Source organism: Labrus mixtus, chromosome 11, assembly GCF_963584025.1.
Source record: "Labrus mixtus chromosome 11, fLabMix1.1, whole genome shotgun sequence".
Classification (NCBI taxonomy): domain Eukaryota; kingdom Metazoa; phylum Chordata; class Actinopteri; order Labriformes; family Labridae; genus Labrus; species Labrus mixtus.
In genome coordinates, this window is record NC_083622.1 from 17,482,495 (window position 1) to 17,507,840 (window position 25,346).

Sequence of the window (25,346 nt, forward strand, 5' to 3'; positions counted from 1 at the left end):
GGCTATGTAAAAAAGAATAAAGAAACTGGACTCTATATAGATGTCAGAATCATGAATCCAGTGCTGATCAGTCACCAGGTATTAAAGCATTATTTTTCTTTTGCATTATATAAATAAATGAAAGAAACAAAGAATAGCAAGCATAGAGGTCTTTATTTATTTTCTTTGCATTAACTGAAACAAATGATGGGGAAATGATTCATATCACTGAGAAGGTTTTACTAAAAACTGAAAGAAAAAAAATGTATCCCTGATAGCGGGGTCCCTGGTCAGACCGGACCCCATGTCCCTTCACCAAAGCCAAAAGAATAAGAGCTCACATAGAAACACACACTTCACAGCTGGCATCAGATGAACCTCATTCCTTCACAAAGCTACGACTGGGGAAAACAACACCCTTCAGGAACAAGACCAACCGTCATTCTGTCATTCCAGTAGGACTGGTTGTTGGAAGGCCAATAGCTCTTTAACAATTATCTACCTTTTTTTGTCTCACAAATGGTTTAAATCATTTGATTTTCAAACGTCAAACAATACAAAAATCCCTATTTTGAGGCTACTGGCCTTACGCTAACATGAAGGGTGTTGATTGTCCTACAGCACCAGACGTTTTCTTCCCATTTATATATTTTCTAAAATCACTTAGTGCATTGCTCAAGGTTTCCTGAGAATAGTTGAAGCACAAAAAAAAAAACTAAGGCAACTTCATCCCAATATACATTATAGTGACTAGAACTCTGTATTATTATGCAGGTGGAAGAATATTCAAAATGTGAGGGTTTTAAAGAAGATTTACTATTTCAATCACAATCTTAATCAGGTGAGTTAATGGATTAGATAATGAAGGTCAAACAAAAAAGGCTCAAAGCTCTCAAATCTCATAGTGCAAATAAACTGAAATAAAAATACACAACAAGGAGTGGATAGTGCACACAAAGCCAGATTAGCACGACTGCTACACAAGGTTCTGACTACATGTGTTTCAAGGATATATGGTATGTAAAAAGACAGCTGCTATCATTTAAAGCCATTCATGATTGCATTAGACCCTGCAATAAACCCTAATGTACTGGTCCAGAGAATTCAAGATTCAACTATGAAGTTTTTGGTCAAAGAAAACTAAACTCAAAAGATAATGGCCCCTTTGGACACATGGAGGAACTGCCATGCAATAGCATGTGATACAGTACTGTACATGTTGAATTAACAACAGGAAACCATGCTGAAATGTCTAACAGCAGTATCCCTTGTGTTCTGTTTACATGGAAGTTTTTTTAGTTTTTTTTTTACATTTGTCGACTTCTTTGCTCTGTTCCCTGGAGGATGGAATGTGCCTGAATTATTGCAGTACCTGACGAGGTTAAATGTGCAAAGAATGCATTTGAGGAAGACTCGCCGAAATAAGAGACATGTATTCCCTTAAAAAGGCATTAAGGTGTATGGAGCCAAAAATCTGTAAGCGCAACGCAGCTTCTTGTAAAACTTAGTTGAGAAGTGGACTGTGTCCCACCCTGGAATTGGTCTCAGTAAGGAATTTAAGCAGAACAGTTGCAATAAATAACAATAAATAAATAAGTTCAGAAAACAAAGGGCAAACTATTTCATTCATCCCCTAGCCTTGCACCTTTTCTATTTTTCTTTTTTAAACAACAAACCCAAAAGAGTGCATTGGAAGACTAACATCTAGTCTTAAGGGAAAATAGGAAATAGTCTTGAACATAACCAGCATCAACTCATTGACCCAGACTTTGTCTCTTTTGGTCAGGCATTTAACACAGAGCTCCACCAGCTCTGAAACAAAGATCCTTTCTCATGGCTTTCAAAACAGTTGGGGAGAAACTTCTTTTCAACCCCAACATTGGCTACAATTCTCCTCTCTCCTCATATTAACCTAAGATGTAAGACAACAGATTCATTATATTCTTTGGTTAAAGCACCAAATTAAAGCAAAGTTTCCACCACTGACAGGAAAAAAACAACAACATTGCCTACAATGTACAGAATAAGTTTGATTAATTAGATTGCACTTCCACTGATAACCACCAGAGGTCAGTGCATGCACACTCATTCTTGTGATCTAGGTGATATTACTTCTGAATTGCACCTGAATCTATACATATTTATTGTAACTAAAATATACATTTTCAAATATCCCTTTATATTGCAGCTCTGGATTTAGATTTGCATAGTGTAAAGCATCCCAGGCACCACACACACACTCAACACACACATCTCAAGCTAGAAAATCAAATCACACAGCGCAAACATGTAATACATGAAAAAATATACAGCAAAGGAGAAATAAAATGAAGAAGACAAAAGAACTAAAGCCAGGAGTCAAAAGTTTAAGATATCTCAGAAAACCCGTTTCCATTTTTTTTCTTTTAAATTCATTTACTTGTTTCTTTTGTAAGCGCTCTCTATATGGGAGCAGCAGGATTAGTCCAGCCACCTGAGTTAGAATTTTTTTTTATTGTGGATACTTTACCACACAGTCACACACATGTCTACGCACACACACTCTTCTCACTATTCCTCTTCCTCCACTTCATCTTCTCCAATTTCCTCCTCCACTTCCTCTGCCCATCGTTCACGCTGCGAAGCGGGTGAGTGGGTTTCTCCTGGATCTTCTTCCTCCGCCTCTCTGCCCTCCCGCAGCTCAAGACCTCGCAGGAAGAGCTGTGGGTAGCTAGCCAGTCTGCGAGGTCCGAGTTGAGCCAAAGCCTGAAGGGCGAGAGTCCGCCTCTCAATGTCACTTGGAAACATCAGCGGAGGGCCAGTGCCAGACCCACTCCCACCATCCAGCAACGCACGAGGAAGGAATGCTGAGGAGTGGGCCTGTAAGGACAGAGCCTCAAGTTGGCTGGACTGCTCCCTCCCATCTCCGTTCATACTACCATCCTCACAGGCATCAGGCTCGCGTTTGGGCCGGCGTATGCGCAGCTCTAGGCAGCTGTGTCCCTTGCGGTGACGCTGAAGATGGTCCTCTCGGGCAAAAGCCTTGTGGCAGAGCGGGCACTCAAAGGGCCTTGCCCCGCTGTGCAGGGACAGGTGGTTTTTGAGGTCGTATGAGTGGAGGAACCGGGCAGGGCAGTTTGGGCAGGGGTAGGGGCGCTCACCTGTGTGTTTCCTCATGTGGATTTTCAACTTATCATTCCTACGGAAGAGACAGGTGAGACAATGAAGAGGCATACAGAAAACAGTAGGCAACAAAACATCGATGCAATAATTCTGCATATTACTCAACTCAACTTCATTTATATAACACTCAACACAATTGATCCATCACAGATATTAGATGTGGAAGAGTTGTTTTAATGCTGTCTTACTGTCTCCCTGTCTGTAAAGTACTCTTCTTTTCTCTAGTACAATTTCTTCTCTCAGCTGGTTGTGGCAGGTATCTGTTCACCAGAGCCAAAATATTTTTTTTTTTACTTGTCAGTGTTGCCAATAGCTTTCTCATAGTGAATCAGTGTTGGGTCTCTGTGAATATTATTAACGTGAGTTTGGCCTGCTCTATATCTAAACAGTAGGTATTATGAGATAGGTGGATAAAATGTGATTAATCTACTGTACCGGGTAAAGCGGACTCCACAGGCAGAGCACTGGAAGGGCTTCTCTCCAGTGTGGGTCCTCATGTGTCGGGGCAGTTTTCCCGCCCCATGGATGATCTTCTGACAAACGGGACACTGCTGGGGCGTCTGAGACTTCCTCTTCCTCCCTCCTCCTGCCGCGGTTGCAGCTGCTCCCCGATCAGATGCAGAGGTAGGTATGGAGGTACTTCCGATCAGCATTGCATCATCGCCACAGCCCTCAACGTCGTCATCCTCTGACAGCTTGTCAATCAAAGCTGAAACAGGAGATGGGTGGGCTATAAGGGGACGCTCATGCAGCCAGTGAAAGAGTCCTCCGTTAAGTTTAGGCTCTCTGATCATCCTGGGACCTCCATTCTGGACTATTTTCTGGTGAAGCTCCTCCTGTTCTGGGCTTGGAGGCTGGGTGGACGGCTGGGAACGGATGCTGTCTGATGCGGGGGATGGGTGGGAAATGGGCGAAGCAGGTGATGGGTTCGAAAACGACGAGTTGATGTAGGTTGGCCACATGTTTCTCACCTTCTTTCTGTCTGTTTTTCTTCGCGATCCTTTATCTACCCTGCTCTGTTCTTGCACCATATTCTCTGTAGCTATGTGTTGTGACCTTTGCTCCTCTGCTGTCTCGCCTTCGGCCTCGGCCTTCTCCCCCAAGATGTCTCTGCATGCGTCAGCCACACACTGAATGCCCAGAACCTGAGCCCCTCGCAGCACATCTCTCATCCCTGAGCTAGGGATGGTCAGCGTGGCAGTGTAGGCGAACTCAAGCAGGGCGTCCAGGGCGTCCGGTGCCACACAGTCCAGCTGGCACACGCTGAAACCTCCTCCACCCTCGCCGCCGCCCTCCTCTGCCCCAAACAACCGGCGGAAGTAGAGACTGACAGCCGCCATGACGGAGCGATGAGTTTGGTAGCGGGCCCCACGAGATGTCAGGGTGAGGTCACACAAGAGCCCTGCCCTCCTTTGGTCATTCAGGTGGGCCAAGATCTCACTGCTGTGCTCCGGGAAGGGGATCCCAATCAGACCGTCCTCTCCTGGAGACATCGCCACCTAGGATAGAGAAAGAAAAAATGAGGTTAGAGGAGGGGAGGAAGTCCAAATGACCCTTTGTAAAGAGTTGCTTAGGTACTGATCAAAGTATCAGAATCAGCCTCAGATATTGCCTACAATAATGAATCAGGTATCAGAGAGTAAACCAGTCAATGCACTAATACACTAGTCAAATATCCTCCAAAGAATCAAGATTAATTATGGTGTGACAATTACAAACAACAGCAGTGTGGTGCATCGTCTGTACCCATCATAATGCTTTGAATAGGCATGAAATCTGTTTCCTGTCAGACATAACTTTGCAGTTTCTAAATAAATAAATGAGATAAACTAATCAACAGCCTTTCTTTATGTCAGAGAGCTGTTTATACATTTTAAAGTGTTTAAAAGTAAATCCACTGTAGCGTGACTGAGACAAGGAGGTTCGTTCACGTAAAGGGCAATTTAAACCAGGCTTAGCAGCAACTCTCCCCCCTTTATCCTTCCCTCCCCACTCTCAGTACTTTCTCTACAGATTACTAAATAAGGAGGCGGTGATTTTGGCCAGTGAGATTGGGGGGTTGGGGCCCTGGAGGACAATTTCGATCGAAATGACAGCCAGCATGGGAGGGAAATTTAACAACAAGGAGAAGATCAAATATTCCTAAGACCAAGGATATATACTCTATATATAATCAAATGATCAATAGCAGGGAATCGAAAAGGATGCAGGATTATGTAATGCGCTGAAGGTGCTGTAACCAACTGCAGTAGGTTAATTCCTGTGTGAAACCTTTATAGCATTAGCAAGTTAATTAAAATACCTGAAGAAGAAAGGGGACTGACGAAGGGAAGACAGAGAGAAGAAGAGCGACTTAGGGAAAGGGAGGAAGTGACAGGCTAGACTGGGTCAAAGGGGGGAGAACCACCAAAAGAATGAGGAAGGAAAAAACAGCACTAAAAAAAAAAAAGAATTAGAATTAACTAGAATTGAAGTTAAACTTTAAACATATCCAGTCTAGCAAGATGCTAGATTTCTTTTTGTTTTCTTTCGTGCCATTGTTTCCAAGTGCTTGCCTTTGGTGTGCTCGTGTTTGGTCTCTGGAAATCATTTCAGAAAGAATACATTATAGACCTGCTATTTCTGTGTCCTGAAATATCGTTTGCTGTGACTTGGGGCTCTATATAAATTAAAATAGTTTCTTAGTCCTTATTTTAACCCCATGCCAGTGTTTCGCTAAAGATAAAATGTTGCAAAGTCAGGCCAATAACTTTATTTCTCTTTCAGTGTCATTACAAGGGCCGACATTAATAAGTCCCAACAACTCCCTTCTCTGGCTCCCTAAGCTCGCACCTCACCCAGTCCACAATATACCTGCTCAACAATATCTCTTAACACACCTGAGCGGACCAGATTTTCCACAAACAACTCACCCTCCAGATCCCCCCTCCCTGCCCTTTATCTCCCTCCCATAGCAACTGGCAGCCCCCTGGCCATCCAATAACAGTGTTCACACATAGCCCAGAGGGCTTTGCACAATGACGGTACAGCCACCTGACTAACCTGCTCCAAAACACACCCTATTAAACACACACGCACTGGAGTACATACACCACCAGTATAAAACACAAATGCACACATGCACACATTGCGTGCCAATCTGTGGCTCCCCCCACCCACTGTTGTTCGAATTAACCTGTTATGTGACAATCTTAATCCCGGCCTATTTTAAACACACACACGTATTAATATACTCCACCCCTTTAATGAACAAAAATGTCTAAGGTACAGCCAATAAAATTCTTCTACGAATCTATACTTCTCAACTTGCCAGCACTTTTTCAAAATCCTTCCCATGGCTCTAATCGATATCAAGCGTCGCAAATGTTCCCATTGTCATTCCAGGAAGTGTCAAAATAACCAGAAGACTCAAACGTTAACCCTACCTTCTCTATCTTCATGGGCATTGGCACAGTCAGCTGGAGGCGAGGCAGCGTGAATCTCATGGCATCCATCTCTCTGTTCTCTACAACTCCTCTCGCTCGACTTCTCCTCGCTGTTTTAGAAAACCACTTTATTTTCCTATTTCCCTCTTCCTTTAGATGTGTAACGTAAAGGTCGATCTCAGTGTCAGAAGTTGGTGTAAAGCGTTGATCCTTGGGGATGTCTACCTCTTTTGCACATTCTGTCACTAACTCTCCTTCCTGTTGTATCAAAAGAGGGTGCTTAGTGACGAAAGCAGGTTCAGAGATACCCCTCCCCCCAAAGTCGCCTACGCGCCCCCTCTTGCCAAAAACCAACGGCCCATTTTCCGAACAATTTCCGATAAACACGATCTCCACGTCGACCTCTCCCATTACAAAAAGAGGCCGACAGGTTGAAGGGGTTATGTGTGTCTGAGGACATTAAGAATAAAAAAAAAAACTTTGGGGGCTGTAGACCACAAAGAAAAAATTAAGTAGTTTGGTAAGGACACTATTGAATTCTACCAAACCATTTCAGAAACCTTTTATTTTTAGTCAACTTCATGTCAAAGTTGAACAATCACGTAAGAATCAAAATCATATTGTCATTATGAGTCATACAGCACCAAGGAACAAACACTAAGGCAGGTGCAATATGAGGGTTAAACCATATTACACGAACAACGGAGATAAATGAGTACACAAAACTCTTCCTTTGAAACCAAGTATGCTTAACATCTCTGAGTGTGTTACATAAAATATCACTGCCAATAACACAGATATTTACTGCTTGTTTTTTCGGACAACGCATTTCTTTTTTTATCAATCCTCGATGAAGTTTGCGTTGTTCAGCATGTGTTATGCAGCTAAAGACACATAAGAGGGAGGAAGTGAAGGGGCCACACACACACACACACACACACACACACACACACACACACACACACACACACACACACACACACACACACACACACACACACACACACACACACACACACACACACACACACACACACACACACACACACACACACACACACACACACACACACACACACACACACACACACACACACACACACACACACACACACACACACACACACACACACACACACACACACACACACACACACACACACACACACACACACACACACACACACACACACACACACACACACACACACACACACACACACACACACACACACACACACACACACTACAGGTTTGTCTACCTTTAAGTTCAGAATCAGACATGCTGGCGGAAATTTGGTTGAGTTAAATGTTAAACTATTATCTTTGTGTCCACAGCAGGTGGGATAAATAAAAGGTTTTTAGATGACAGCCTGTTTTGGATAATGGGATTTTTGACCATTTTGTGATATTTGTGGATGAATAGATATTGAAACATATATATATATGAATATATCGTTAGTTGCAGCCCCTCATCATACAAAAAAAAACATGAGTGGAAAAAAACCCAATAGAAACTCACCATCTATACAGTAATTGTCATTTATTACATCAGATCATTCACAGTTAACCAGATTTGTTTTTTTAATTATCATGATTATAGAATCACAATTGATGGTTTTTTTTACCTGATTTTGAGGTGCTGTAATACGAGTAGAGTAGATAAAAATACACAAAACAGAAACTTCAGAAAAACAGTGCAGTAAAAATAGGACACATAAGGGCTTTAGGAGGAGCACACAACAATGCACATTAAATTTCCGGCGCAGGGGCGAGAAAAAAAAAAAGAAAAAGCACTATGGGTGGTAGGTGGTTTGAGTTGGTTATTTTAGGCATATTCCTAAGAACACATACGTATTCGGAAAAAAAAAAAATTGCAAAAAAAGTTGCCGTGATTCCCATCAAACATCTATCTGTGAGTCACTTTATACTGACACATCGTGGCATGCACTCACGATCACAGACACACATCCCCTCTTTGCCGTCCTTGACACCTTGTCTGTTTTTTGTTGCTTACTACGGACATATCTACATAAGTTGCTGATTCTTGCAACACATTGTAACATTTGTTTACCGAGAAGTTCAAAAGGACATGCCAAAGTATTCTATGACACATTATTACTGTAGGTTGATTCATGTTAGTTAGGGCTACGCTCCTTACAGTTAAATAACTGATATCACTTTTGTCTGTTAGGTGTGTCGTTTTAAGTCTACTGGTTTTGCATGACACATGAACCACAAAAAAAACTCAAAAATATTTCAATCGCTCACAAATTGCTCATCTTTTTCCTTGTTATGCATTAAACACTACAGATGTTAACGTTTTCATCCTTCCAGCAATTGTCCCTTATCGCTTTCTTTGTTTTTCAGCCTCACCTCCTACTCTTTTGTCGACAGCAGAGGAATTAAACTCCTCTGCAACGCTACCATTTCCTCACTCTTGCTTTCATTATGTACACACTCTTCCTCTCTCATGACGACAAGGACTTTATTCGTAGCATTAAAAAAACAAAACAAATAATGTGTAGACAATTTAAATCATTTGGCTTTTCCATACCGGTCAGAAACCCAAAGCTTTACCTTAGTCATACAATACAAACTAAATAATGAAGCAAACATCTAATCAAACATGTTTAAGAGGGGATCCAACACAGAGTTCTTTAGTACGGATGGGGAAATGGAAACTTAACTTTAACCGTTACTGTCCACTAACATGACTCTGTGTAGCTTCTTAAAAATAGAGAATCTTGTCACAAATGTGTTCAGAGGCCAGGAAAATGAGAGCAGCAGCAGCATTTCCCTAACCTGCACACAAAGATTCATTCTTCAGCATAAAAGCAGGTTAAAGTTTTGTACGTATGTATTGAAATCTTTCTGCATGTGCTGTGTGTGTGTGTGTGTGTGTGTGTGTGTGTGTGTGTGTGTGTGTGTGTGTGATGAATGGAACCAGAACTGTCAGTATTATTTTTATGGGTCTTATTTTCCATTTAAGGCAGTAAGTTTTCCCAGTCCACCTCAATTATATCGACTCCAGCATTAAGGGGGAAAATATGACTTTATACCATTCACAGAAAACTGCATGTGGCTGAGAGGGAGAAGGAGAAATGCTTTTATATATTCTGATGTCAGATGTTTTCCAAAGCGACTGAATGTGTGTTTGTGACTGTGTGTGTGTGTGTGTGTGTGTGTGCGTGTGTGTGTGCAGAATCTTGGTAAAAGTGAGCATGCACGGTTGAATATGTTGTAACAGCTTTCTTAGCACTGAAATAACTAAAGATGAAAAATAGAGATTATTCTTGAACTTTGTGAAGGTCAGGATATTAAACTTAAATGCAAAAATCATTCAAATTGAAAAGCAGAAATATATTCTAGATTTTTTTCTATGTCTGAAATTCTCTGCTATACAAAGTCTGTGTATGGGGAAACATTTCTGTTATAGTAATAATAATAATAATAAAAAAAAGAATATACATTGAAATCCTAATAAATAATCAGCAGCTGTCCATTCTCTGCAACAAATTAAAACTCCTTTAAACACACTGACACATTCACAAACACAGCTAAAAGTGTTTTCCCTTGGCTAAAACCCAGTAATTAAAAGGTTATTCATAACCACAACATAACCCATTATAGGGCTAAACTACCACTGTGCCAGAAAAAACAACAAAGCAGCCAAACGCAAGTAAAATCAAGCTCATACCGTTTCTCCTCCACACATTTGTCTTCCTCTCACCACTTTTCTTCTGTATGACAGAGGGAATGTAAATGGTTAAAGAAAGAACAGTTTTTTTGCCCTCTTTACATTTCTCTTATTTGGGGTAGTGATAGGAGTGTGGCACTGGGACACCTTCTCTGAGGAAGAGTATGGGAGGAGGAAGCGAGGGGGGGGATGAAGAGACGAGTACAGTCACATCTGCCAAACCAAAGCTGCACTCAGCCAGGCAGAACACTCTCTCAGGACTGTCAAGAGTGCATAGAACTTTACATTTAAAGAACTAAATGTTCCCAAATACACACACAAGCGCACGCACTCAGGTCTTGTATCATCTCTGCCAGGAGATAAAAGCTCCACCTGCTCTGCGTCCAAACAGTCCCCTCTGGACTGCACATTTGCATCCCACCAGGAGATATAAAAGACAGACGCAACCAGGGAGAATTTGAATCTGCATTTGAATTTGTCGAAGACAAGAGCGGAGACACTATCATGATGGGTGTAATGATTGCACCCTGTCATGACTCAAAAGGGAGTAAAATAAGGAGAAGTCCAGTGAGCTGATGTTGCTCAGCAGAGGTTTGTTCTGTCTTTTATTCAAGACGACGACCCAGCAGCAGCCAATCCTTCCTCTGTCCTTACTGTAACTGGGGCATTATGGTGTGTGTGTGTGTGTGTGTCTGAGTGTGTGTGTGGACGCATGCGCACATTGTGGTCTTAGTTCCAAGAACACATTACATTATTCATTTAGCTGGCAGAGCAGAGGCCCTTATCCCCTCGCCCTACCACACCACAAACACTCCACTGTGAGCTCCAGCAGCAGCACGTTTGCATGCCAGACCTGAACACCAGCGTGAATCTGCTGCAGGATTATCAGCTTATCAACATATGGGACAAGACATTTGGGTGGCTCAGTCCTACCTGAAGCTCACTTAAATAAAGTATTTTCTTTTTATACAGAAATGGACTTCTCTTTGTTTTGAACATTCATCACAGTCTCAGTAAAATGGGTAATAAGGAGGATTTCTACGAGAAGCATGGCGGCTTTGTGGAGGATATTGCCCTTACAAAATTAAAGAAATGATCAGCAGTTAAAGGCACAGCATTTTATTCCTGCTGCTTGGACTTTATTAAAAAGAAAACAGGTTTACATAGTGTGGGATTATGGGAGTTGCTGTCTTCTTGTTATACACAACTCCAAGTGCTGATGAAAATCCATCTGGCATGACTTATGAAGAAATCATAGATGGTCAAAGAAGAAGTTAGATTTGAAGTGTCATTGATGTCTCGCCATTTCATCGAATGAAACAGCTGCAAGTTACAGTAACAGTTTGCCTCTCTCTGAGATATCGTTTTCTAATGTTTCTCAAAAGAGTTTCCCAAAATTAAAGAAGCTGTTACGGGTCACATGAAGCCTAGTGGTTAGTGAGCGCCTCATGTACAGAGGCTAAGTCCTCAAGAGCGGTCAGCCCGGGTTCGAATCGACCTGTGGCTCCTTTCCCGCATGTTGTTCCCCACTCTCTCTCTCTCTCTCTCTCTCTCAACTCTCCTATCTCCAAAATAAAGTCATAAAAAGCCCCCCAAAAGAATCTTTAAATACAATGTTACCTTAAATAAATGTACAGATTTCACTGAGTCTGAACATCAACAAAACAAGTTAAATAAGTGTTGTTACTTTTAAATGACAACAAAGAACCAAACTACTTTAGAATAATTAGCCTTAGCTCCCATTTCCTGAATGACATTTTGCCTCATTTAACAATATCTATATATACATTCAACACTATATACTCACTATCTTTCTCTCCTTTTCTTAAATCCCAGATATGAATGAACACAGGTATGTTTCTTGTTAACTTTGGTGATAGGGCTCCAAGTTTGAAGAATAAACAGCAGGATGGACCCAATTGGTGGGGGGGTTCTTTTAAGACGTGTCTTTTTGAAGAAACGTGTAAACGTTCTGAAACTGATGACAAACAAGAATAGAAAAGAAAAAGTCTGGAGTATCTTTTTGTGTAGAATCAGCTCAATATGGAGCCTTAGTTTGTGCCATGTTTGTCAGTGTAAAGGGAGGAACGAGCTGAAGCAGGAAAATAAATCAATCTGAGGTTGGAAAGAGGAAAACAGTACGAGATTTGAAAAGAGACAACAAAAGGAACATGAGGGAGGCATGTTTTCTAAAAACACACATGTTCTTAGAAATCTGACAAAAAAAGCAGGTTGTGAGGGTGGAGAAAAACATGAGAGTGAGTGAACGGGGTAGTGGGTGTAGAGATACTCTGAAAGATAAAACAGAACAGAGGAGGTTAAGACAGGAAAATCTAGTCCCGGCCTCGAACAATCTGTGTTAGCGAGGCGACATGAAACAAGAGTCGACAGAGTAAAGTTACAAGGGGAGAGGAAGGGGGAGACCGAAAGAGAGGAGGGAGAGGAGCGGTGACATGACAACTGGGAGATTAAAAAAAAAAAGAGCAAGAGGTGAACAAATGCACGCAGCTACAGGAAGTAGCAAAAGTCCTTGCAGGTGTGTGTTTGTGTGTGTGTGTGCGAGATGTGGTAGCAGGCAGCTCTATCATTAGCATCATCAAAAGGGAGTTTCAACCTAAGAAGGAGAACACGTACAGATGTGAGAGAAGGCATGCTGACAAAGTGGTTTCACACTTAACTCTCCAACTCTCATAGCTCTTTTTCTGGTCAGCAGTTTCTTCCCCCAATACAACAGTCGGTGTGTGTGTGTAACAATTATTTGCTCTCCGTGTTGATGTATTTGAGAGTATGATGAGAGTGGATTGCACTGTAAGTGAAAAACTGTAAATGCAAACATTGAAGGAGTGATAAAATGTTGTTACAGGCAAACATAAAGTTGTTTATCAGCACACTCCCCGTCGCTCAGCGGGGGTGTTTCAACGTCGGTCGACAGTGCAAACAAATGAACTGTGTGGGTGTTCATCTTGAGTAAATTGAGGCTAAGTCTGTATCCAAATTGGTTCAGTTATTTGACGTCGTGCGTTTATAAAGAGAACTAACTAAATGTTTCTTGATTTTCAAAAAAGTACGATGATAACCATAAAATATACATAGACATTTTATATTAGGTACAATATTGAAGATGTTAATGTTCAACATGAAGGTAACATATTAAGATAAAATATTATCTGTTATATTTTTGATGCAGATATAAAACTTTTTGGATTTATTTTTATATATGTATTTATAAAATGTGCATGGTTATGTAAGTATTTGAAAAATGCACCAGCAGTCTAAATCTTGCATTAAATACTAAAAAGATCTTATTAAACTTATGTCCTTTCTACATATGATTTGTAAAATTATTGTTTGGGTTTTGAATAAAATGTTTAATGAAATTAATTTCATTTGGAAATTTAGTATGTGGGAATTACCTTTAAGATTTGGAAATTTAGTAAATTAAGTAAAAAAAAGTAAGTTGTTTCAAGCATGTACTGTCTATGTGCATCTATCTACTATAAGACAACATCAAAATCTACTTAAATCATTATTACTACAGAAACAACAATGTAACACAAAAACACCACATACTGCATCTAAAATAATAACTACTTAAATCATCTGAAGCTAAATATTTAAAATAAAAAGTTGTTTAGGGTTTGTCATTCAAATGCTATTTCTATCTACCTGTATGACTAGAAATTGCACGTGAATTAATTCATGAATGATTCATTGAATTGATTGGTTATGGGAGTACTTTTATTTAATGTGGGTTCATTTCTGTGTGAAAAATCTTCTAAAGATTGAAGTCTCTCTATATGAAATGTATCCTGATATCGAGGCTGTAATCCGGATGGTTTTGATGATGGGAATGGGTAGATCGGGGGGTTGGTTGGATGATTTGGAGATCAGGTGAAAGAAATGTGTTTGTAAAGTGTGATTTGTACAATTTCTTAGAGTGTGTTTAGATGGTGTATTCAAGTCTAGACATTACATTATTCATGGGAAGAAAGAATAAACATACTAATTTAATATGGGTGAAAATGTCAAACAAAAAATATAATGGAGGCGGCAGAAAACAACAAAATCAGTTTGACAACTGAGCTGTGCAGTATAGTTCGAAAATTAATTAAGAAATACTTCTCGCTTAATATTGTAGGTGTTCGAGTGTATGTGTGCAGTTGTTTTCCAAATCAATGGGAGGATCTCAAAAACTTCTGCCCTCCTCCCCAGATGACGGCCCATTTCAGAGGAAGACATTGCAAAAGCACTGGACAAACACACACACACAGGAACACAGAGAGAAATGTCGCAAAACGAACAGATCCTGATCAGTTTCCTCTTCCTGTGCTCAGTAAAGATGGCCGACCACTAGAGCAGATAGAGAGATAAAATGACACACAGAAAGCAAGTAAAAACAGCTTAAGAGAGGAATTAAGCAAAGAGAACAATATGACGTTTTTGTAGGGGCGCGTCGAGGAACAACACAATCAGAGGACACAAGTTTTAGATGTGTCACCATCCTGACAAATCTGCCAGACAACAAGTTAGAAATAAAGGAGGGGGAGGAGACTCTGTTTTACTGTGACTATAATCCATCAATTATTTCAGAACTTCAGAATAACTTCATGAACCATCTTGACATGTGGTGCAGCTGACTAACAACACAAAAAATAAAAGCCGACGTACAACTAACTGACAACAAGAGCCAGTTATGATTGTCTCTTAAAAGATGATATTTTGGTCCAAAAGAAGGTTTAAAAAGAAAAAGATTTCAACCATGAAAATACTTATGTTTCACATGTCCTTATACAATAACGATTGCTTGTGCAATGATGCAACAAAAGTATTTTGTAGCACAATGTTAGATATCACTTGGATCATCTGGGGGAGGGGGAGGGGCTGTTTATCTCTGCCCTGAACCCACAGAATGTGTATGTTTTTTTTTCCCAAACGGGAAGGTGAGCTGCTAGGGTTCCCCTTTCAAAGATCACACATGTAAAGGGTCAGTTTCAGCTCCCATCTCCAGCTCATGTTTGAGTAATTATTCGCATTTTCCCTGAAATGTTGTCTCACTGTACTTATTTATAATAACCGCCCCCTCAGGGCGTACAGAAACAAAAGTTACCATAAGAGCTGAATCATGATCACTTTTTCTTAAACACTTTTTTTTTTCTTTCATCTTCTCCGACTGTTTACAAGAAGAAGAGTCACAGCCACCTGTTGATTGGTTAAGGCAGGGGTGGCGTGGGCTGCGCAGCCGGTGGTCGAGAGCGAGGGAGGGTTGTCAAATGCTACAGAAACTCATGACTGAAAAGAGGAAATGGCAGATACAGAACTTCCTCTATTGACACAGATCGAGTGGGGGCAAGACTCAACTGTAGTAGCAGCAGTCTGGATTACGGACACTGTATAGTCACCCCTGAGGCATTATTGCCTCTATCAGTGGGGAAACAACTGCCATATATGGTGAAAATGCGCAGTTGTACAGAGGTCAAAGGTGACTACCAGTCATAAACAAAGTTACGGCATTGTAACAATCGCAATGACAAAACCTTTTCTTGAAATATTCTCTTTTTGTCAAAGCCACATTTCTTACCCATTTTCTTGCATTTGGGGTTAAAAGTTTTTTTTTTGGGGGGGGGGGGGGGGGGGGGTGAACATAAGAACAAATCTGAAATTGAGAGATTTTCGCAGGTTGTTTCACAGGTGGGGTGATGGGGAACCTGAGAAAAAGGTGAGACGCCTTCACACATAAAGGTCAGAGACAAAACCTAAAGTTATTTTGACTCCCATTCTCATTCCCCTGTTCTGACTTTCTCTCCCCACCTTCCTCCCACTCACAGGGTTCGTATGAAACTGAAAGACCCGTGTCTGAAAAAGGGGGAATTTACATGGGCTCACATGCCCTGATTAAAGCATTTCCTGGAACTGTGTTCATTCATGTATATATTTATATACAGTATGTCTTCATGCCTACGTTGGAGTGTGGGTTTGTGTGTGTGTGTGTGTGTGTGTGTGGGGTAGGTGTGTGTGTGTGTGTGTGGGGTAAGTATGTATGTGTGTGTGTATCTGTGTGTGTGTGTGTGTGTTCCTTGTTCGATAGACCACTAGCTGTAACTTCCCCCTACCCATCAGTTCACAGACACATGGTTGTCACCAGACAAAGCCAAGGTCACATGATGTGACTCGAACTTGCCCACCACACACACACACACACACACTGCAGTTAGAAACCAGTCTTTTAGCGTACTGACATTTACACTGTCCTTACAGAAACAAAGAATCATTGAATTGATCAAATCCTTCAATAATATTCTCCATTAAATTTGGAGATTGGTGATACAAAGAAATACATCCGCTATTTCTTATTTTTTAAGGTTGTAACATTCCTTCTTACGGTGGCCAACATGCATCCTGAGGGTGAAACATTAAATTCACATCATTGTCTCCCTCACTCTTTCCTGTTAATAATAAACTGTTCCACTGCGCGCCCCTACAGGCCTGGAGCACCCTCTTCTATAGGCCATTACATACTGAGTCTGTTTTCTGTCCGTATTTCTTTTTTTGATGTGCATCAATTTCTATTTCATGTAATGTCAATATTGATCGCAGACTGACTCCGAAACTTTTATCCATTATTAATATTTTCAGAACAGGTTCAATATTCTGTGTTTTGTCACATTGAGCCCTGTAGTGTCTCTAGCATACTGCCTGTCTAGGATCAGTTGCTTCACGGAAATTGTTGTTCTTTTTTTTAACGTGTGGTTCCAGTACAGAGAGCAGCATATCAAACTGGACCACTGACATGCTGAAATACACCTGGGAGCAATTATTTTTTTCTTGGAGTGAAAGAACCACAAAATCAACTGCACAGCTTGATCACTGGAAATGAGTGCTAGACAGTTTTTCTCATACGGCGTAATCCACAATCAACACCGGACCGGACTCGGTCTGCAAGGTGTCTGTGCGTAAGTTTTTTTTTTAGATTACGTATCCAAAAAACTCATCAGAAAAAAACATACTCAGTGTGCAAAGGCCTTAAGACTGGATTTGTGTGTTTTTATATTGTATGGTTCACGTATTTGCGGCACATTTAATGCTCATGAAGTAGTTTCTACTTCCTGCACAACATTTGTATCATTTGCATCACATTTTATTCGTTGCACTTGTTTTGGACTTTTGTATGTGCTTTTCAATTTGCATCGGTTCTGCATACGCTGCCTGTTTTTCTTAATTCGAGACGTTTCAGCATTTGCACTTCTCAGCCACCATACTCTTTTAGAACAATGTTAGTTACAGTTTTTAGAAATTTAGCTTGTTTTAAAAAACAAACACTCTAGAAAACTGTAATAAAATCCACGCTACATGGGGCGACGGTAGCCTAGTGGTTAGTGCTCGCGCCCCATGTACGGAGGCTGTGGTCAACCGTGCGGGCGGCCCGGGTTCAAGTCTGACCTGTGGCACCTTTCCTGCATGTCGTTCCCAACTCTCTCTCTCCCTGGTTTCTGGCTCTGGCACTGTCCTATCTCTTCATAAATGTAGAGCCCCAAAATAAACAAAACAAAAATCCACGCTACATTAACAAAATAAATATTCTTTCCAGTTGCAGCATAGAAGGTTTAAACACGACCTAGCATTGTTTGAATCTGCAGCTTAATAAGCCGTTTTGTTGTTGGTGTTGTAGAAATGAATCCTCTGCCTGCCTTCAATATGAATGTCACAAAGATGTGTCCCTGTGATGCCATTGGAGGTAGTAACAGAGGTGTTAGGGTGAGACAGAATGTGTGCATGTGTACTGTGTATGTATGTGGATCCCCCACTGTGCTTCCACAACGCCCTGATGCATTGTGAACTCACAGGATGGGACAGTAACATTAAAGCGTGGTGGAATCAATATGAATGTAAACAGATATAATGACGACAGAGCTTCATTAAGGCACTGTTGCTTAATCAAATTCTTAAAACGGCTTATTACTGTTATACTAAATATGAATTAATCTTTAAAGTTTTCTAGAGTCATCGTTCTTTGTGGGGATTATATCACATACCAGCACCAAAAAATCCCATCAGCCCATTGGAATTATTTATTTTTGGCATCACTCCTGAGCCATCCTCATAAGAAAATAAAGCATCTTCTGAGGTGTTAACATACAGGTTACTTATAAAACATTAAACTGTTTCTTTGGCTTAAATATTCTCCAAGGACAACAATATTTTCATGAGAACCTCTCATCCCATTAATACTATGTTTAATGTGGTCTCATCTTCACAACAGTGGGTTTATGCTTTAAACTGGCAAAAAAAAAAGCACAAAAAAAAGTTGTCAGGCTATAAAACAGTTACAGAGTGGACGTTTTGATCAAACATGACAGGGAAATAAAACTTCTATAAGCACAGAAGTTTGCTTTTTCTGTCATTCATGAATTGTTTCAACATATATTCTAAGCTGTTTTTTTGTATTCATATAGATGGTGAAAAAAAGCCATTTCAAGTTCCTCATTAGTTTTTGGGGATGATAATGCATAACATGAGTTTGAGGTGGTAATGACATTTTTTTGCTTTTGCTTATTATTTCAAAACAAATTTTGACCAGAAAGTGTGACGATTTGGTCCCTATAAACCTTCATTACATTTTGCCATTCTAACTGAAAATGAAGACAGATTTACAGAGAAAAGAAATGGGGAAGAGCAAAGCAAAACCTTGTTACATTTGAATTCTTCCAGGTATTTTACTCCACATCTAACTTAGAGAAAGATCTCTAGTTCAAACTTACATTCTATTTATTGAAAACTGAAATGATGCAGTTGCCTTTGTGTCTGCAGCATCGACGATTAAAAGATCAATTTAAAAACCAGGGGGGAAAGATCAAAAGTTGTCCGACTCCTCTATAAGATGACGTATTTACTTGATAACAAGTGAGTTATGTTGGAAGATGTAAGAAAGTCCAGGAGAATAAACCGACATTCATTGTGACCAAACATCTAAATACTCGTCTGCTGCATTTGTTTAACCTTCACTCTTTTTGGCTTCTCACCAAAAGTACCGTGAAGATGTCAAGATGCCTCTCGGTCCCCACACAACTTTCAGATGTCATTTGTAAGTGATCAGCAGCACAAGAAAGTAGCTTTTCAAAGAGGACAGTCAGGCTTCATGCAGCGAGAGGTCGGCTGCAGTGTGACGGAAAAGGCATGTTTGGAGGTCTTTAAGTCAAACTCTTTCAATCTTTGCACAATTACATTTTTGATTTCTCTTGTGTTGAGCTGACTTTAACACCATTAAATTAAGACTTGGAAAATCAACACATGTATGTAAGTGTGCACCATTATTTGACATGTACAAAAAGATCATATATAAGATATAAGATCATAAGATGTTATCTTCTATTGCTTCACCTTAAAGAGTGGCCATTAGAAACAGGTAATAACAACTTTACCTTTAGACGACAAACTTCTTCATTCTAAGATTTGAAGAATACTGAAATCCAAGGTTATATTCTTTACATCTCTGGACTCACCAAGACAGGTAGAAGCATCACTAAAAGTGTGTTTGAAAGGAAAGCTAGATCAGCTTATGAGATAATCTACACTGTAATTATTCCTACCTCCAGTCCATAAACTCTGGAGAAGATGTTTGCCTGCGTTCCTCTGCCTCTGGCACCCCCCTTCCTCTTGTGTTCAGATGTCAGCAGAGGTTATACACCTGTGTGAAAAAGGAGAGTTAGTATGAAAAACCTGATTGGTAGTTCAAATTATTCATTTACAAAAAGGCAAGATGCGAGTCATGTACGGCAACGCACTATTCTATTAAATAGAATATAAGTATGAAAGCGCTGACTAATTGGGGCTCGTGTTATTTTCATTTTTATGATTCTAGCCACAGTGCATGTGGATAATCACAAACACAGACAAGCAATCACATGATACATCAGATGTGAGATGGTGTGTGTGTGTGTGTGTGTGTGTGTGGGGGGGGGGGATTCTTGTGAAAAGGGACGGAGATACAAAGGACAGATAGAAACCAAACACTTCCTACTTTGACTTCTTCAGAAAGATGTTCCCAACAGACAGTATTTTGTTGGAAAGCCCACGCATACATGACCCCCCCCCCCCCCACACACACACACACACACACACACACACACACACACACACACACACACACACACACACAAGCTTACACAAACCTCCCTTAGATGAATGGAATGACAACATACTGTACAGAAGTGATAACTAGCTCTCCAAGAAAAAAGGCAAAACATACAATGACGAAGGAAACAGGCATCAGCTGCGAGAACACGGCCTGTAGAGAGGCAAGCAGGATGCAGGTCGTGTCAGGACGGCAGGAACGAGGAATGAGGCACAGTTGTCCAATTATATCGCAGACAGAATAGGGCAAACAGAGCTGGCATTAAGAATTCATTTCAAAACCCTGATGGCTCTTCCATGTGTGATGAACCAGCCCAGAACGAGAGAGCACTAAACACGTCCACTCACATGAAGAACTCTGGCACGCAGGAAGGAAAACTATTAGATCCGACAAAGAGGGACTGCTCTTCTTTAAAACTTTTTTTCCCCCTCCTCAGCCCACAAAAAAAAACAAAAAAGGTCCCTGTAGACGATGTCCGGGCCCCTCAGAGACAAGGCAAGGAGAACTGAAGGAGCTGCGACGACACCTGAGCCTGGAGGGCAGAAGACATTAACTACCTTCATGGACAGCTAAAGATTTAACCAAACAGGCTGTGCCCAAGACAGGGAAACCAAACCCAAGCCAGTTGAGCTTGTTAGGCCGGTCCGCCAGAGGGGCGAGTCAGCAACACAGACTGTAATGACACACACAAAAGCCCACTGGCATGGCAGCCCTCCCCACCCATGAGGTAGGCAGAAAGATGCCTTAACCTAACATTACACAGCCTGAGCACATCCTATTGTAACACAGGATGGTGGGCAGGATTAAAATAAAACACTGGGTGCAGCCATGGGGAGGATAGTGATGATGATAATGATGATCAACAGACCACTGATGAGTGAGTGTAGGGGGGACATCATGATTTGGTCATGATTTGGGTGCAGGAAGCTAAATCCCATAGGTGCACTGCTCTGCGTGCTCATGGAAGCAGAGAGGCAGGTGATGTGCGTGAGAGCAGGTTAGGTTTTGGATGTCAGCCGGTGTTCTCTGCTATAATTAGCAGCCCAGTCTCCAGAAATGTACCCGCCGACCCCACACACACACACACACTCACTCTCTCTCTCTCTTTCTCTCTCTCTCCCTCCTCACCTGGGCGCATACATCAAACAGAAGCCGAAGCACCTGCTCCTAAAAAAATAAAAGTCCGAGTTTCATTTATTAAAAGCGAAGCCGGAGCGCCCACTGGCTGCATTATACAGAGGGAATAAATGTCGACAGGAGTTACCGAACACCCGTGACGTGGGATTGTCCTCCCGTGACCCCGTTCAAACCGGGAAGGAGAGAGGCTATAGGTTAACGAGAGTCGGTGCTGTCATGGCAAACAGACATGTCCTTAAGTCCCATTTAACTCACATATGCGTTTTAATTTTTGTTTCAAAAGGAGAACAGGCAGGTGAAGTGGTTACCTGAGCGCCGGTGTGTCACCTGTTCAGACCGGTCGCCTCCCACCTGACTGGGCTCAACACTTCCTGGATTATTCCGTCCCACCCTGACAACTTCTTTCACTTCTTCTTCTTTTATTCCCCCAGCTCGAGTGTTTCTTCCTCACAGGGGGTCGCCACTCTTGTCGTCCTCAGCTCCGCACAGGGGACGTTTTTAATTTTCTCCTCCAGTCGTGCGTCGGCGTTTTTCCGCTCCACCTTTTTCTGCAGACCGGCTCTCTTGACTGCACTGACCCCCCCCTTGTCTGCTGCCTCCGCTGGCCCACTCTGACTCCCTGCTCCTTCTTTCTGAGAACCAGGAAGCGGCTTGCCCTACTTACGCCCAGCCGCGGATTGGCTCTGGCAGGGCTGGAGAGGAGACCGCCAGGGTGGGCAGGGCACAGGGGGAGGGAGGGAGGGGGCCCGCTCTGGTGCGATAGGCCAGCAGCGATGTCAGTCGAGGTGCCGGTGGCGGTAGGAGGAGGAGGAGAAGAGGGGAGGACAGGTTTCGAGACCCCGCTCCTCCTCCTGCTACTCTCTCCATCGGGCATCTTTTTCACATAGGTGCAAGGGCAGAGTAGGATACAGCCATAAGTGTACGGTATCTGCCCTTTTGTTAGCCTACCTGTCACATGAAAAAAAGCATTTTTGGTCGAAAATGACTTTGTGCCCCCCCCCCCTTCTTCCCTATCGTGACTCAGCATTATTCCCTGTACAGACATCCGGCGCTGATGGACAGGTGGGAGTCAGTGCGTACAGCCTCAGAACGCTGCAGGACTGAGGCTGACACATAATTCAAGCTTCTGTGCTAAATGAAACTGTGATAGAGGATGTGTCACATCCAGTGTGAGGGCAGAAGCAAAGGGCAACACGAGGGACTTTTAAAAACGACTTTAACTGTAGTCTAAAAGTGAATCAGTGAAGAAGAAAGTGTAGACTCAAACACGGTAGTTCTGAGGTGCGCACATACTAATATGATGGGTTTTTTTCCCCAGTGAAAACAGTGACACAACAAGCAGAGACGCGGAGAAGCAAAAAAGTCTAATATCACTGCAAAAAGCTCAACTCTGAACACTTGCATACATGCGTCCTATTTGAAGTGGTTTTGGTATGGGAATCACCTCGTTTCAAAGTTTGAATCTCATCCTAGACTGCTGCTGCAGGAGGAGGCTGTCTGTGTGTGTGTGTGTGTGTGTGTGTGTGTTGGTGGGTTCTGAAGTGAGGGTACAGGAAGTCTATATATAATTTTGCGGTGAGCTCTGACAGCCCACCTTTTACCGCCTCCCCTAACCTGAAATCTGTGCTTATTCTGCGGTTTAGCTACCAAAGACGTAAAACTTTATAGGCTCACATGTTGCGTTACTAAATGTTACATTTTGTTCAACCACAGGGGAGTCGAGACTTCTTTCGTAGTTATGTTTGATGTAATCTTTTCTATTTATTTTTATTTTTTTTACTTTGATTGTTAAATTCAGGATTCTACACTTGATGAAACTATTGAAGGGAATATAATGTGGAACCGGTAGCACAAAGTGTGACCAATGGTGGAAAGTCTCTAAAAATGTATGCAAAAATACTGTAATAAGTAGCCTTGTCTATACTTCTAAATACTCATATTCTTGGGCAGTCCCATTTTAAGCTTGTTTTAATCCAATTCCAACTACATAGTTGTATATGTCATATTTAGTTACTATGTATATGGAGTAGCTCAGTCTGTAGGGACTTGGGTTGGGAATCGGAGGGCCGCCGATTCAAGTCCAGGCACAGACCAAGTCCGGAAGTTGATCTGGTAGCTGGAGAGGTGCCAGTCCACTTCCTGAGCCCTGCCGAGGTGCCCTTGAGCAAGGCAACTAACTCACTGTGATCAGCTCCCTCACTCTGAGACCTCTCCATTAACGCATGTCCATAGGATCCTGTTTGTGCATGTGTGTGTATCTCGGCCTATGTGTGTGTTCATGTTCATTAGACAGAGTGTACAACTGAATTTCCCCTCGTGGGATTAATAAAGGATTAATTATATTATTATGATAACGCTTTTTTTCTAATCTTTATTTATTTATTTATTTTGGGCTTTTTGTCTTTTTTTCTAGGACAGTCGATAAAGTAGGAGATTGGGAGAGAGTGGGAAATGACATGCAGGAAAGGAGCCGCAGACCAGACTTGGAGGGCAACAGCACCCGTACATGGGGCGCGACCTAACCACTAGGCCATCACGGCCCCCAAATAACGCTTATTAATCCAAAATGAATCCATAATGTTTGTTTTTTTAAAGGTGCAGCCTCTAGCCTGTAGGCTGTAATTTGACTGTGATGTTTAAGGGAACATCAATTCTTATCCATTGTGATACTATGGTATATCCATGACCTATAGGCTATATGATTGGGCCTTTCTGTAGAAGATCTCTTACTTTTGGGACTGAAAAAAATCAAACATTGTAATGCTAATAGCCTACTTTTCTACAATTTTTGAGAAACATTCTGAATCAAGGAAAAGAGGGTACTTTTGTATTTTTGCTTAAGTGGAAGCTCTTGAGTAACCACTAACATGTTACAAAGAGTCATGCAAATAAATGGCCCTTAAAGTTTGGAAACCACTATATAGTTAAAAAGGCCCATCATTTTGTGCCTGGATTCATCTTCAATCAATCCAGTGATTGGACATGCAGGAGCAAAAACCTTCTGTTTGTGCATGTATTCAATTTAAAGTAATAAAGGCTTCTTTTAGGCTACCTTCTACCTGCCTGCAAACCAGTTAGTATAAAGTACAGTACAGCCTAAGACTTCTCTCTAACTCTATTTTAAGAGGCAGAATGATAGGCAGCAATTACAGACCTATTTATCCTCCCACCTCTATTCATGGATTGTAATCCAGGCTCGTCTGTCATCATTAACCTCTTCCCATGTGGTCCTATGTCTTCCTGCTTTACAATGGCCTCACCTCTTCACGTTCAAATTTCCCACCGTTTTAGTTGATTTTCTTTCCTCTCATGTTACTGCAGAAACACATAGGCTTACTTGAGAAATATAAAAGCAACTATTGTGAAGCTGCCTCTTTTCTTCACGCTGTGGTGATTGGATTTTTAAAGTGTCATCGCCATCTAGTGGTCACTGCAAAGAAAGCAGGCTTGAATCTCGAGTGTCTAATAAGCTGAGGCCTCTTCAACAAAAACTACGCTATTTCTTCACTGTTTAAATTTAGAAACATAAAGTATACGATGAAAACCCTCATGTGCTCTTATGTCAAAGATGACATGCTCTTATCAGTTCCCAATTAAAAAGGTCAGGGTGATTCCCAAAGTGCATCAGAACATCAAATATTTACAGCAGCAAAGCTTACTGACGCTTACTGACAAATCCTCCTCCAGGGGGGGCAGGATAGCCTATAATCTTTTCTCATGAAAACAGATTTAATTTCAGTTTAAGCCAAGTCCTAGAGAGATTTTAACTTTAAATTCACAAGCTTAACCTTGGATGTGAGGTGATAGGTAAGGC

General features: G+C 41.5%; 1 protein-coding gene across 3 annotated transcripts; it reads right to left on the reverse strand.

The window, feature by feature from the left end:
• Window positions 1-134: 134 nt before the first annotated feature.
• On the reverse strand, window positions 135-22,230 carry zbtb7b (zinc finger and BTB domain containing 7B). Of its 3 annotated transcripts, none has more exons than XM_061050396.1 (4): window positions 21,841-22,230; window positions 19,851-19,948; window positions 3,577-4,640; window positions 135-3,157 (listed from the first exon to the last, which is right to left on the reverse strand). In XM_061050396.1, exons 3-4 carry the CDS (start codon window positions 4,632-4,634, stop codon window positions 2,530-2,532), a joined length of 1,686 nt encoding a protein of 561 aa, XP_060906379.1. In that variant the 5' UTR covers window positions 4,635-4,640; window positions 19,851-19,948; window positions 21,841-22,230; the 3' UTR covers window positions 135-2,529. The 3 variants fall into 3 exon arrangements, with proteins under 3 accessions (XP_060906379.1, XP_060906380.1, XP_060906378.1); XM_061050397.1 differs by lacking the exon at window positions 21,841-22,230 and adding an exon at window positions 20,743-21,030; XM_061050395.1 differs by lacking the exons at window positions 19,851-19,948; window positions 21,841-22,230 and adding an exon at window positions 6,567-7,110.
• Between the last annotated feature and the right edge of the window lie 3,116 nt (window positions 22,231-25,346).